This window comes from Meles meles, chromosome 7, assembly GCF_922984935.1.
Source record: "Meles meles chromosome 7, mMelMel3.1 paternal haplotype, whole genome shotgun sequence".
In the NCBI taxonomy this organism is placed as follows: Eukaryota; Metazoa; Chordata; class Mammalia; order Carnivora; family Mustelidae; genus Meles; species Meles meles.
In genome coordinates this window covers 7,577,667-7,592,811 of record NC_060072.1, presented here as the reverse complement: position 1 = coordinate 7,592,811, position 15,145 = coordinate 7,577,667, and the positions used below count along the sequence as shown (strand labels likewise).

General features: G+C 42.5%; 1 protein-coding gene across 2 annotated transcripts in view; it reads left to right on the top strand.

Moving 5' to 3' along the window:
* The window catches only part of XPNPEP3 (X-prolyl aminopeptidase 3), a 76,202-nt gene extending 61,057 nt beyond the window's left edge, over positions 1-15,145 (top strand). For both annotated transcript variants that reach the window (XM_046012888.1, XM_046012889.1), the window contains exons 8-10: positions 9,418-9,598; positions 11,094-11,214; positions 12,606-15,145. In XM_046012888.1, coding sequence (XP_045868844.1) covers positions 9,418-9,598; positions 11,094-11,214; positions 12,606-12,772 — 469 coding nt within the window. In that variant the 3' untranslated portion in view covers positions 12,773-15,145. The remainder of the gene's footprint in view (positions 1-9,417; positions 9,599-11,093; positions 11,215-12,605) is intronic.

Sequence of the window (15,145 nt, the reverse complement as noted above, 5' to 3'; positions counted from 1 at the left end):
TGGGTTAAACCTCTGCCTTCGGCTCAGGTCATGATCTCAGGGTTTTGGGATCAAGCCCCACATTGGGCGCTCTGCTCAGCAGGGAGCCTGCTTCCCCTTCTCCCTCTGCCTTGCCTCTCTGTCTACTTGTGACTCTTTCTGTCAAATAAATAAATAAAATCGTAAAAAACAAACAAACAAACAAAAAACGAGTAGAGAATAAAGTAACATTAGAGATACTCAAAGAACAAAAGTGTAAGCCAAAGACTTTATAAGCAGCAAAAGCAACTTTAAGCTATAAAGGGCACAGATTATTGTGTAGAAACTTAAGGATTACTCCCACGAGGAATCTGTTAGAGCTAGACATGTGATCCAATATGAAACCTAGTCACCAATGCCATGGGACTACTTACATTTAAATTAGTATCAAACCAGATTTACACTGGTTTTTCACTTGAACTGACCACGTTTCAAGTGCTTTGTAGTCACGTGTGCCTAGTGGGTGCCATATTGGACAACAGATAGATACACAGGGCAGCCCATCAGCACAGGTTTATTGATCAGTGCTGTGCTGGAGCCTGAACTTCAGTAGACCAGAGTTGACTAGAGACATTGACATAAGGACTCCTGGTGAGAACATGAGAAATCGTTCACTGTTGAACTAAGACTAGATGAAGCTAAGAGGAAGAGAGCATCATAGTAACGACCCTGTGCTCTGATCATGTAGAATAGTACTACATTTTTTTAAATGGAGAATGGGAGGAGCATATGCAAAAAAAAAAAAAAAAAACACTTCAGTATTTTCAGCAGTTATATTTGTTACAATATTTGTATTGTTATTCTGAAATGGTGCATGTCTGTGGTAGGGAGTTAAAAGAGTAGGGGCGCCTGGCTGGCTCAGTGGGTTAAAGCCTTTGCCTTCAGCTCAGGTCATGATCCCAGAGTCCTGGGATCGAGCTCCGCATCTGGCTCCCTGCTCAGCAGTGAGTCTGCTTCCCCCTCTCTGTCTGCCTCTATGCCTACTTGTGATCTCTGTCAAATAAGTAAATAAAATCTTTAAAAATAAAATAAAATAAATAAATGAGTAAGAGGGGCGCCTGGCTGGCTCAGTCAGAAGGGCATACAACTCTTGATCTCAGGGTCATGAGGTCAAGCCCATTCTGGATGTAGAGATTACTTAAATAAACAAACAAGTAATGAAAATAAATAAATAAATTAGGGTGATTTTAGTGCTGTCTTCCTTTTGTCCTTGAGAACCAGGATACAGGATATGGAAGAAAAAAAGTAAATGACATTATTATAATAGGTTGCATATAAGCTCTGTAGTCTCAAATTTTAATCGAAGTGTCAGTATAGAATCAAATGATTTTCTTTATGTTTTTCCCCCCTTCCCTTTTCTGTCCACTGAAAATCAGGCTAGAAACTATGACCAGCTTAGTAGCAGTGAGCATCACTAGAGCCCGGAGTATGATCTTGAAATACAATTTTTCACTAAACTGAATGAAAACTTGGAGAGTTGGCTGGCTTCAGGTCCGGATCAGGAAATTTATAAGACGAAGCCTGGAACGTCTTAAAATACCAAATAGCAAGGAAATGATCAAAAACCAGTAACATCCTGTCAAAAAGATTCAGGAACCAACTTGAGGTTGCACAGGTCAATGATGGGAAACTTTGGGCCTCAGTAATGGTAATAACGTAAACCCATCAAATACATTCAAATTCATAAGTTCATAATTGTAATAGTAATTTTTTAAAAAAATTGTTCATCTTCAGAGGATGATGGAAATCAATTCATTATATTGAAAAGCGGTAAATAAAAGAAAGAATCAAGTATTCATCCTGACTTTCATAGATAAACTCTGTCACTGGATAGCCAAATAGATTAGAGGAAATATCTCTTTAAAATATTCCATGAAAGGGACGCCTGGGTGGCTCAGTCGGTTGAGCGGCTGCCTTCGGCTCGGGTCATGATCCCAGTATCCTGAGATTGAGTCCCACATCGGGCTCCTTGCTCGGCAGGGAGCCTGCTTCTCCCTCTGCCTCTGCCTGCCTCTCTGCCTGCCTGTGCATGCGCTCGCGCGCTCTCTCTCTCTCTCTCTCTGACAAATAAAAACAAGATTCTTTAAAAAAAAAAAAAATATATATATATATATATATATATATATATATTCCATAAAAAAGGGAGGTGGGAGGAATGAAGTGGCTGCATCGTGGACACTGGGGAGGGTACGTGCTATGGTGAGTGCTGTGAATTGTGTAAGACTGATGAATCACAGACCTGTACCCCTGAAACAAATAATACATTATATGTTAATAAAAATTCCATGAAACGAATGAAAAGGAAATTGTAGAATTAAAATTATTACCATTTTGTTGGGCATCTGGGTGGCTCAGTGGGTTGAGCCTCTGCCTTCAGCTCAGGTCATGATCCCAGGGTCCTGGGATGGAGCTCCTCATTGGGCTCTCTGCTCAGCAGGGGGCCTGCTTCTCCCTCCTCCACCCCCGCCCCTTCCCCTCTGCCTGCCTCTCTGCCTACTTGTGATCTCTGTCAAATAAATAAAATCTTTAAAAAATAAATAAAATTATTACCATTTTGCAACACCCATTAATGTATGGATGTAAGCACTTAAGGATCCGTGGCTGCTAAGACCACAAGAGACAATCAGATATTATGTGCCTCCTATAATTTTGCCAAGTACTACATACAGCCAGCCTTACCAAAATGATTGAACCTGAGCCTGATTTGTTCTGGGATCCAGCTGCCAATTTGTAAGAAACAAAAAAGACAAAGGAATATGTTGAACTACACCAAGGGGATGTGTATTCATCGGCTTAGGTTGCCATAACTAAACACGACAGACTGGGTAGCTTAAACAACGGAAATTTATTTCTCAACACTTCTAAAGTCTGGGAATTTCAAGATCAAGGTGCTAGCAAGGTAGATTTTCTCCTGAGGCCTCTTCTCTTGGCCTTAAGCAGCCACTGTCATGCTGTGTGCTCACATGACCCCTTCTACACAAAGAGACAGAGGGAGAGAAAGCAAGCCGTGGTGTCTTGTCTTGTCTTTTCTTTTTTTTTTTAATTTATTTATTTGACAGAGAGAGGTAGATCACAAGTAGGCAGAGAGGCAGGCCGGGGGGGGGGGGGGGAGCAGGCTCCCTGCTGAGCAGAGAGCCCGATTTGGGGCTCCATCCGAGGATCCTGAGACCATGACCTGAGCCAAAGGCAGAGGCTTAAGCCACTGAGCCACCCAGGCATCCCTTTGGTGTCTTATAAGGACACTAATTCTATCAGAGCAGGGCCCCCACCTTATGATCTCATATACCTTAGTTGCTTCCTTTAGAGGCCTCATCCCCAAATATAGCCAAACTAATGGTTAGGGCTTCAACATAAGAACTTTGGGGAGACACGACTTTCATTCTGTGAATGCAGTTAGCAAAATCTAGACTGTGATAAACACTGTTTGTCAAACAGGCTGGATTCTTTAACACATAAATTACAAGGAAATTAAAAGAAAAAGGAATCTGTTGACTGAAAGAGACTGAAAAGGCATATCAAATTCATTTAAAATAAGCAGGAAGAAAATTGCCCTAGGATGCATATCTGGGTTATAAAGCATTTTTTAATACAAGGAATGGGGAGGAACTGCTAATGGATATGGGGGGAGGGGGTTTACATGAAAATCTTTTGGAATTAGAAATAGCGATCATGGTTGCACAACCATATTTGTGAAAATATAAAAACCACTGAAGGGGCGCCTGGGTGGCTCAGTCGTTAAGCGTCTGCCTTCGGCTCGGGTCATGATCCCAGGTCCTGGGATCGAGCCCTGCATGGTGGGGAGCCTGCTTCTCCCTCTCCTATTCCCCCTGCTGTGTTCCCTCTCTCGCTGTGTCTTTCTCTGTCAAATAAATAAAATCTTTAAAAAAAAAAAAACCGCACTGAACTGTACACTTCAAAATGGGTGAATTTTATGATAAACAAAATAAATCTTTAAAAAAAAATAAAAATAAAAAAAATAAATCAATAAAATAAGAAACATGGGGTGCCTGGGTGGCTCAGTGGTTAAGCCTCTGCCTTCGGCTCAGGTCATGATCTCAGGGTCCTGGGATCGAGTTCCACATTGGGCTCTCTGCTCCGCAGGGAGCCTGCTTCCTCCTCTCTCTCTCTCTCTCTCTGCCTGCCTTTCTGCCTACTTGTGATCTCTGTCTGTCAAATAAATAAATAAAATATTTAAAAAAATAATTTAAAAAAAATAAGAAACATGTACCTACAAATAAAAAATCACAAGGTGGGGCATCTGGTTTGGGTCCGTCAAAGAGCATCCAGGTCTTAATCTCAGGGTTGTGAGTTCAAGCCCCACATTGGGCATGGAGATTACTTTAAAAAAAATCTTTTAAAATTAAATAAGGGAGGGGAACCTGGGTGGCTCAGTGGGTTAAGCCTCTGCCTTCGGCTCAGGTCATTATCTCAGGGTCCTGGGATCGAGCCCCGCATCGGGCTCTCTGCGCAGCCTCTGCCTTCGGCTCAGGTCATTATCTCAGGGTCCTGGGATCGAGCCCCGCATCGGGCTCTCTGCGCAGCCTGCGTCTCCTCTCTCTCTCTGCTTGCCTCTCTGCCTACTTGTGATCTCTGTCTGTCAAATAAATAATTAAAAATAAATAAATAAATAAATAACATTTTTTAAAAAATAAATAAGGAAATACAAAAAAACACAAGGAAATGATAGCTGTGAAAGTTAGGATAATGGTACATACTGGGAGAATTGCAGTGAAGCACACAGGAGGGAATTCTGTAATAGTTGACCGGGTTCCATCTTTTATCTGACTAATCAACCTTCCACTGATTTCTTAAGGTATATATTTATTTGTATCTTTCTGTATCTGTTTTGTTTGCAATAGAAAGTTTTTTTTTTTTTAACTAAGCAAATTCTACAGCTAAAAATTATAACTGAAATGGAAAACTCACTAGATGGACCTTCCAGCAGATTGGAGGCAGAAGGCAAGCGAACGTGAAAAGAAAGGGAAACTACCCAGTCTGAAGAACAGAAGTATATTTGAGAAGAATGAGAAAATCTCAGAAACCTCTCAGTCATTTTCAAGCAAATTAACATACATCTAATTGTATGGAGCTGCAGAAATTGGAGAGAGAGAGAACGGGGCAGAAAAAAAACCTTTGAAGAAATAATGGCCAAAAACTTACTAAGTGTGGTGAAAGTTATCAGTTTAGAGATGTGAATGACATTATTAACCACTTTGATGGTATTGACATTTGTAGTACACTATACCCAGCAACTTCAGAATATACGCTCTTTTCAAAACCTACGGAACATCACCAAATCCATTTGCTAGACCAATAAAACAAGTCTTAATGAGTTTCAAAAGACTGAAGTCTTACAAAATATGTTCTCTGACTACAATGAAATTAAATTAGTTGTCATAACAAGGGGTGCCTGAGTGGCTTGGTGGGTCATAACCTTCGGTTCAGGTTATGATCTCAAGGTCCGGCATCGGGCTCTGCTCATCAGGGAGCCTGCGTCCCCCTCTCTCTCTCTGCCTGCCTCTCTGCCTACTTGTGATCGCTCTGTCTGTCAAATAACTAAATCTTTAAAAAAAAAAAAAAGTCATAACAATACTGTATCTTTTTTTTTTTTAAAGATTTTATGTATTTATTTGACAGAGAGAGATCACAAGTAGGCAGAGGCAGGCAGAGATAGAGGGGGACGCAGGCTCCCTGCCAAGCAAAGAGCCCGATGGAGGGCTCGATCCCAGGACCCTGAGATCATGACCTGAGCCGAAGGCAGAGGCTTTAACCCGCTGAGCCACCCAGGTGCCCCAATACTGTATCTTTAAATCTCCAAATATTTGAAAATTAGTGAATATATTTTAACCTATGGGTCAAAGAAGAAACCACAGGGGAAAGGGAAGAAACCACAAAGTACTTCAAATTGAGTGATAATGAAAATGCTATAAATCAAAATGTGTCAGATACAGGTATAGCAGAAATTTATATATAGCTAAATGCTTATGTTAAAAGAAAGGTTTGAAATCAATAATATAAACTTCCACCTTAGAAAGCTATTAAAATGATGGGGAAATTAAGCCCAGAGTGAGCAGGAGGAAGGAAACAAGACCAACATATCAATGAAATAGGAAAAAAACAGTGAGTAGAGAAAATTAACAGAGCTAAACGGTTGTTCCCTAAATAAGTTAATAAAATTGATAAACTCCCTTGCAAGATAAAAAGAAGGCAAATTATCATAATCAGGAATGAAGGAGGGGATATCGCTATAAGTCTTAGAGCTATCAAAAAGATACTAAGATGGGAGCGCCTGGGTGGCTCAGTCAGTTCAGCATCTGACTCTTGATCTCAGCTCAGTTCTTGATCTCAGGGTTGTGAGTTCAAGTCCCACATTGGGCTTCACACTGGGTGTGGAATCTACTTAAAAAAATAAAACAAGTAAAGGATAATAAGGTAATATGAGCAACTGTGGGTAGTCTTTACTGTTAGTCACAGAGCAAATGCAAATTAAAGCTCTGCATATGCACTAGAATGGCTACACTTAGACCAAGCATATCAAGTGTTGGCAATGAGCGTCGCACCTGGAACTCTCAGACATTGCTCGTGGTGACATAAAATGCTACAGTTACTTTGGGAAAAAATTTGCCAGTTTCTTATAAAGTTAAATAAACACTGATCCCTTGGCCTAACAAACCCACTTATGCATATTGATTAAAGAGAAATGAGAAAGTGTCCACAAAAAGATTTGTACAAGAATATTCAGAACAAACCGGAAACAACCTCAATGTCCATCCCCTGGAGACTGAACGCACAAGTGTGGTTTCTCCAGACAGTGCAATATCACCTAGCAATAAAAAGCAACAGACTCCTGATAGAACCAATACCATGATGGGTCATACAGACATTGTGCCCAGTGAAGAAAGCTTGACACCAAAGAATACATATTGTATGATTCCGTTTGTCTCTATGATTCCATTTATATGTTAGAAAACTAAGGTGAAAAGAATCAGAACAGCCTTTGCCTCTGGGTGTGGGAATACTGATTAGAAGTAACCGTGAGAGGGGCGCCTGGGTGGCTCAGTGGGTTAAAGCCTCTGCCTTCGGCTCAGGTCATGATCTCAGGGTCCTGGGATGGAGCCCCGCATCGGGCTCTCTGCTCCATGGGGAGCCCGCTTCTTCCTCTCTCTCTGCCTGCCTCTCTGCCTAGTTGTGATTTCTCTCTGTCAAATAAATAAAATATTTTAAAAAAAGAAGAAGAAGAAGTAACTGTGAGGAAACTTTCTGTGTCATGATGGGAATCTGGATCTGGATCAGAGCTCTCCAGGGAAACAGAATCGCTAGGCTGTATTATGTATGTGTGTATAAGTATAGATAGGGTGGTTGATTGATTTTTTTTTTTGAAAGATTATTTATTTATTTATTTGATAGAGAGAGATCACAAGTAGATAGAGAGGCAGGCAGAGAGAGAGAGAGAGAGAGAGGGAAGCAGGCTCCCTGCCGAGCAGAGAGCCCGATGCGGGACTCGATCCCAGGACCCTGAGATCATGACCCGAGCCGAAGGCAGCAGCTTAACCCACTGAGCCACCCAGGTGCCCCGGTTGATTGATTTTTAAGGAATTGGTTCATGCAGTTGGGGCTGGCATGTCTGCATTTTGTAAGGCAGGCCAGCAGGCTGGAAACTCAAAGATTGATGTTGCAGATGTGGAAATTTCTTCTCTAGGACAGCGGTGCAATTCTGGCATTTGAATTCATTTAGTGTAGGCTGCCATGTGGTGTGTATTTCAGCCAACCAACCAGATAGAGCGGTAGAGCCTTTCTGACCATTGAGCTGCGACACTAAATCCAGAATCTCTGCTTAATGGACCTGTTATCAATACATTCAGCCTTATCCAACTTTATGTTCCTCCCATCATTATCCTGCACTGTCCACGTACATTCCCACCCATATTCCGAGATTTTTGTTTATGTCAATAGGAAAAATTACATTGGTTGTTTTTGGGTTTTTTACCCCACATCGGTTTTTTTGTGTGTTTTGTTTGTTTGTTTATATTACAATGCACCTCCTAGTGGGTCACTCTTTATACCTAACCTTTTCGGGCCTGCTGAGGGTAGAATCTGATTATAGGTCTAGAACTGTCTGCTAAGGCAACTACCCCATGGGAGATTCCTGTAGGTTTTAAGTCAAAACAGAATGAGTTTCCTTAGCTGGGGGTAGAAGGGCTGCTTCTGCTGGCAAAGACTCAACAGAATTTAGGGCTCAGCGTTCCCAGCTCTATTGGGATCAGTACATCCGTTGGTCAGAGTTGTACAGATCATATTTGTGTACTTAAGTGTATATAAAATTTACAAAAGAACTGGTGACTCTTTAGTAATACTGTGATAGGTTGGAGTATGGGTACACTCAGATGACACCAATATAACAAGGTTGCTAATGGCTGAACCTGGAGATGGATTATTCATTACTCATTATATTCAATTATATTGTTCTATTTAACCATTCTTATTAGGGGCATTTAAAGTGTGTCTGTTATAATTATTTTAAAAAGTGAATGTTTTTAATGTCTTTTTTTTTAAAGATTTTATTTATTTCTTTGACAGAGACAGATCAGAAGTAGGCAGAGAGGAAGGCAGAGAGAGGAGGAAGCAGGCTCCCTGCTGAGCAGAGAACCCGATGTGGGACTCCATCCCAGGACCCTGAGATCATGACCTGAGCTGGAGGCAGAGGCCTTAACCCATTGAGCCACCCAGGCACCCTGAATGTTTTGATATATTCAGCTTTTTTGAATTTCAAATATTTTTTTAGGATGGAATCTTAGAGCAGAATTAAAAGCTCAAATTTTATGAGTATCTTTATTAAGGCCTTTCATTTAATTGGCTATACTAATTTACACTGCCATCAACTGTAGAAAATACATATCAAATACCATGCCAGCTTAATATTTTCTCTTTTTCTCCCATGACTGCTAAAGAAATTATTATGCTAAGGACACCTAGAAACTACAAGTTACTAGTAGCCAAAGTATCTACTAGTTTATCTCACAACATATGCTTTACCTACAAGAAGTTATGGTTTGTTGTTTGTCTGTTTGTTTATGGTAGAAATAAAAAGGACCAAGGGTGAGCCTGGTCTGGTCCTCTGACTGCACTCATGGCTGGGTGGGACCATCTGCTAGTCTCAGCTCAGGTTTATCTGCTGATCATTTGGAAAAGAGGCTGCCCCGGCCTGAAGAGTTATTGCTCTTCCTGTTGAGTGGCGAGGGCACAATTAAGGTCCTGTCAGTACTGATACACAGGTACTGATTAAGTAATCAACAGTGCGCCGTCAATCAGTGCCTTGGAGTTTTTCTAATCAAATTTGGAAGCAAACTTCCTGCAATATCAGATTATCCCAAATGTCTTATTTGGTTCTCCTGTCCGCAGGTTCACAGCACCTCAGGCAGAACTCTACGAAGCTGTTCTAGAGATACAGAGAGACTGTCTGACCCTCTGCTCCCCTGGGACGAGCTTGGAGAACATCTACAGCTTGATGCTGACACTGATCGCACAGAAGCTGGACGAGTTGGGGATCGTGAAGAACATTAAGGGAAATAATGCCCTCAAGGTACTGCCCTTCTTTTGACCCCGGCTCTCCAAAACACCTGATGTACTGCTGTACTGCTGGGGTTTTATCCTATGGAAAGCTAATTAGATTTAGAAGTGGTCTTTTTGAGTCTTCATCTTTAAGAGGGATTTAGAGTGAACATGGATTAAACAAAAGGAGTCAGTACTTACTTCTCCCAGAAGATGGCAGCACATTCTAGCTCATTGCATCTGTGTCAGTAGCTCAACGTGCAGAAAACAGAAAATGAAGTCTGGTGCCGACAGGGTGGGAATGGACACAAAAAGCAGAAGAGGTTAACTCTCAATCCCTTTGTGGCGATTTTGAAAAGATAGAAGTCGTGGGGGAGGGTGTCTGTTGCTTCAGCGACATCGGTGAGATGAACAATATCCCCAGGGGCCACGTCCCTGGTGAATTTCATCTGCATCCACTATGTAATGATGTTCAATAAAAATGTAAAACCTTAGCTTTAAATTAAGATGCCAGGTGGCCACGCCAAACAGACCATTATGGCATCTCATCTCCAAGCTTAGACTGCCAGGGTTTCTTTTATCAGTAGGAAAGACTATAAATTCCTCCTGTTGAAGCCAACAAACCTAATTAACAGATAGGAATATCCAGCCCAGTAAATGCATTATAATTACTGTGTTAATTTGCTGTTCTGTGCCTACTCCACAAGTTTCCGTGAGATGCTCAGGGTCTCCAGAGCCGGCTTTTGAGAGGGACTTGTAAACACTGAAAAGAGAACCATTCGAATATAATCATCCTCCCTCCCCCAAGAAAAGAGGTTCTCATTTGCTGTAGCATTACTGGGGTTACGCACGTCAGCATGTATGTCGTATATGAAGCAATGGGAAAGGAAATGTGAATTAGCTTAAAGGCCATCAGCAGAACTGCATTCAAGAGGTAGAAGTTTGGAGCGCCTGGGTGGCTCAGTGGGTTAAGCCGCTGCCTTCGGCTCAGGTCATGATCTCAGGGTCCTGGGATCGAGTCCCACATCGGGCTCTCTGCTCAGCGGGGAGCCTGCTTCCCTCTCTCTCTCTCTCCCTGCCTCTCTGTCTACTTGTGATCTCTCTCTGTCAAATAAATAAATAAAATCTTTAAAAAAAAAGAAAAAAAAAGAGGTAGAAGTTTGGGGCACCTGGGTGGCTCAGTGGGTTAAGCCTCCACCTTCGGCTCAGGTCATGATCTCAGGGTCCTGAGATCGAGCCCCGCATCGGGCTCTCTGCTCAGCAGGGAGCCTGCTTCCCCCTTTCTCTCTGCCTGCCTCTCTGCCTGCTTGTGATCTCTGTCTGTCAAATAAATAAATAAAATATTAAAAAAAAAAAAAGAGGTAGAAGTTTGTCAGGTCTCTTGAGCATTAGCCCGAGGGTAGGTGAAACCAAAATGGCAGAACCGCGGGGGAAGTATTAACCCATATCTCACTGACTTATACATGCCCAGCTTTCCCCTTAAGGGGTCATTGCTCTAATATCACTGTGCTGATTACCTTTTCCAGGCTGCTCGAAAATACTGCCCTCATCATGTCGGCCATTACCTCGGGATGGATGTCCATGACACTCCAGACATGCCCCGTTCCCTCCCTCTCCAGCCCGGTATGGTGATTACAGTGGAACCAGGTAAGGCCAGGTGCTAGCAGCCTCTGAGCCCTTGGGACACCGAATAGTATCAGATAGAAAGGTAAATGGATCCCTTCGGTGGAGATGGGAACTTGATTTTAAACTTTTTTCTTGAGCTTTCTTATTTAACATCACACAATTTGTTTAATTTGACTTCTCCAATAAACAACAGATGGGGAATACTTTCTGTAAGTAGATATTAAGAAATAAATCTTTTTTTAAACCCTGCCTTTGCCAGGGCTAATTTATACTAGTCTCCTCTGCGGTGGTGGGCTGCGCATGCCTCTGAGGTCCCAGGTGCTTCTGTGCAGAAAGCTACTCAGACGTACGGTGTTCCCCTCTGCAGAACTGCCCACATTGCTCTCCTTAGGATCTAAGTCCTTTTTCCTGAGCTTCAGGGAAAGCTGGTGATCTAGTGACTCGCCAGCTTGATGATCCAGGGAGTGGGCAGAATTTTGCGGAGAAGTGGTGGTCACAGTGGAGTGTAAGGATTGTTGATACAAGAGGAATTTTTAAATACTCTGTTTTGGTCAAGAAAATGGATTTCGGCTGTAGATTTCAAGTGTTTTCCTCTCTAAATTATAGAAATTATAGCTGGGACACCACTTTATACTACCCAGTCCTCCACTGCTGTCTGTGGCCTTACGTACTATGAGTTCCAGTCTGGTTGGCGCAGTGGCGCTTCCTTAGGCTTTGGCTACATATTCCTTCGCTGATCTTTTTCTTTTTATCACAAGGTAGCATCTGTGAGTATAATGGAAGAAGTTCCAGTTTCTTAAATATGAAAAGACATGTTCTTGTCTGACTTCGTGATTAGAAAGGGTACCTTGGGCTCTTAGAATTTTCCAAGTGTTCCTTAAAGTCTTCCTGTTTCGTTCTTACTCTACATCGTGTGCATCAGTTACTTATGTCTTCTTTGAGTATTTCTACAGCTTGTTGTTCAAGTGAAGTGGGTTTTTTTTTTTCAATATATTTTAAAATACTTTATATCCCTATTTTAGTAGTTCCCTTTTCCCAGGGGATGATCAGGCAGAGAAAGAACGCATTTACATAATCTACTGGTTCCCAGCATGTGTTGACATCCTCATAAGGAACTGTAGTGGCCTGCTTCTTTAGCCACTAGACTATGACAGAATCTTGGTAGAGCCTGCAGTCTGGTATACAGAACACCTACAGTCATAGTTCTAACAATGACAGCCAACATTTACTGACCATTATGTGCCACACTCTTATACAGATGTACTCTCTCATTTAATATCCACAGTTCTAGGTAGATACCCTAAGATCCCAGTTTTACAGATCAGTTGTAGCGCAGAGAGGTTAACTTGCCTGTCCCAGATCATCCAGTTACCACCACTTATAAACAGCACATTCTTTCTTCTACTTTTCAGGCATTTATATTCCAGAGGATGACAGAGATGCCCCAGAGAAGTTCCGTGGTCTTGGGGTGCGAATTGAAGATGATGTAGTGGTGACTCAGGATTCACCTCTCATCCTTTCTGCAGATTGCCCCAAAGAGATGAATGACATTGAACAGATATGCAGAAGGGGCTCTTGACCCTCGTTGCAGCCCACGTGCATCTCAGGTTTAGAGGGGTGTACACCCGCATCTGTGTGCACGTGTGCCGGCCAAGCGTCTCTGCGTGTGTGTTTCTCCGGTGTTCCATTTGCGAGTGTGGCAACTGTGTGAATGTATGAAACTGTATGTGACCCTTATTTGTTTTAAGTAGCTAGAAATCTGGAAAACCGAATTTCTGAACGGTATGTTACTACAACTTTAGTGACATTAACTCTGTACAATTAATGACCAAGGCAGGCTTAATTTTTAAATGTACAGGAAGATCGTGGTTACATGTGTCCATGCATTCCAGTTAACACAATTAAACATACAGACAATTTTCTCCTCTCCAGCTCTTTCCCTTTCTACATCTGAGATCTACCTAAGATTGTAAGCTGTCGATGATGCTTATATTTTGAGCTAACCACCAGTGTCTCTGCCTGTACTAAAAGCCACCTGTCAGGGGTTGTGGGTGGCCAATGCATATCTTCCATAACTGCTATCCGTCTCTTCCAGATCTCTGTCTGTCTGCTGTCCGTCTTTTCCAGATCTCTGTCTGTCTGCTGTCCATCTCTTCCAGAGCCATATGAGCCCTTGGGGGCACCAGTGTCCTGCAATCCCACCATTCAGCTCCAATCCAGATTCTAGCAACACTAACTAACAAAACCATTTTGAATTTTTCTTGCTATTTGGTTGCCTGTGGATTGGAAAGTGTTTAGATCTTGATGATGGAAGGAATGGAAGAGAAAGAAAAGCATGTATGTATCTGCTACAGAGCTACACCTCTTGTCTGTCTGTTCTCAATCTGAAGGAGATTCCTTTCCAGGCATCCATGCTTTCTTTGTAGATTCTGAGTGCACTGACCCTCATAGCACACCCTTGAAGCTGCTGCCCTGGCCAAGGGCAGATCCTCTTACCTGTTGATGCCAGAGGAACAGCACCCAGGTTTCAGAGAGATGCCCATCATCATTCTAGAGTGTGTCCAGTGCGATATATGGAACTCACCCGGGACCTGCAAACATGCTCTGATCCTTTTGTCTCTCCGACACCAGCACTGGAAGGGCAGGCGTCAGGAGTCCTGTCTCCCTCCACACAGCACCGGCTGCGTTCATACAGGAGCTCACTTCGCAGAGTGAACGAGTCTAGATTATTCCAGACGGTTTATGCAGGAGCTTCTGTCATAGAACGAGTGTGTTCACCTCCTTTCAGCCTGGATATGGGCCCAAGACGTACAAACATGCTGATGGTTAGAGCATGAATCCAAGGGATTTTAAGGAAGAAACAGGTTCGGGGATTGACACTCACGGCCGCGTTCTGACTTTGCTCTGCAGCTGTGGGAGTCTTGTCCCTGGGCCTGTCCTCCCCACCTCCCTCCAACTCGTGTGCTACTTTCTAAAAGAAGGGGACTGGAAGTAGATCCGCAAGTCTAGCTTCTCACCCTCTGCACTTCTGTGACCCCAACAACCCTTTCCTTTGTATTGAGTTTCCTAGTTCATTTACAATCCTGGAATAAGGAATTTCCTTTCCTTCCTATAAACCATTTTCTGTGGTCTTCGGCTTTCTAGCAAAAAGCCTATGTGGCTTTATGTATAGCAGCACAGCTGACCTGAAACCGACTGCTTCTGCTTCGATTCTAGTCAAGTTCTGCGGATACTGTGAGTCCTGCTTAGAATGGCTGTGGCAGAATTCTTCTGGTGACTTTTAACCCCCAAGCCAAGTACATTATCCTTTGAGTCCCAGATTAATCTCAGTAGCTAAGTATTAAATCAGACTACTAGAACCATCAAGAAATGGATGACACAGTGTTTCAGGGCTTCCTGACATGTTGAGGGTTTTTTAAGCTGATGTGATGCACAATGTAGAAATCTCATTCATTCTTCGCCAGGCCGCAGACAAGCCCCGCATTTCCTCCATGTCTAAGTATAATACTTCACATACGCACCAGGCTCTCCTAATGGAAATCTTAATCTTCAGAAGTCCTCATGGGACACTGGGATTTTTCTCCCTCAGTTGAAGCGAGATGGCTGGGTCACAGATGATGCCATCTAAATGAAGGAAGCATATCTTCATAGCCGTTGCTGCTTACTTTTGTGTGTTTGTCTCAGAAATTTGTGTTTTTCCTCGTAATTGGGAAACAAGACTTTTTTTTTTGAAAGACAGTAGTAGCAACTGCTGGAGTAGAAACCCTTCTCTTCCCATGGCCATAATATCTAAGCTGGGAAGGTACTTCTCCTAGTGACTGAAAGTTCTCTCTGGGTCTTTGAAAACACCCTTATTTTTTCACTAACCTTTGTAAGGTCAGAAAGGGAAAACTCCTACCATAGACATTATATCTTAATTTGAGATTAGGATCCATGAAATAAGAAAATCCCA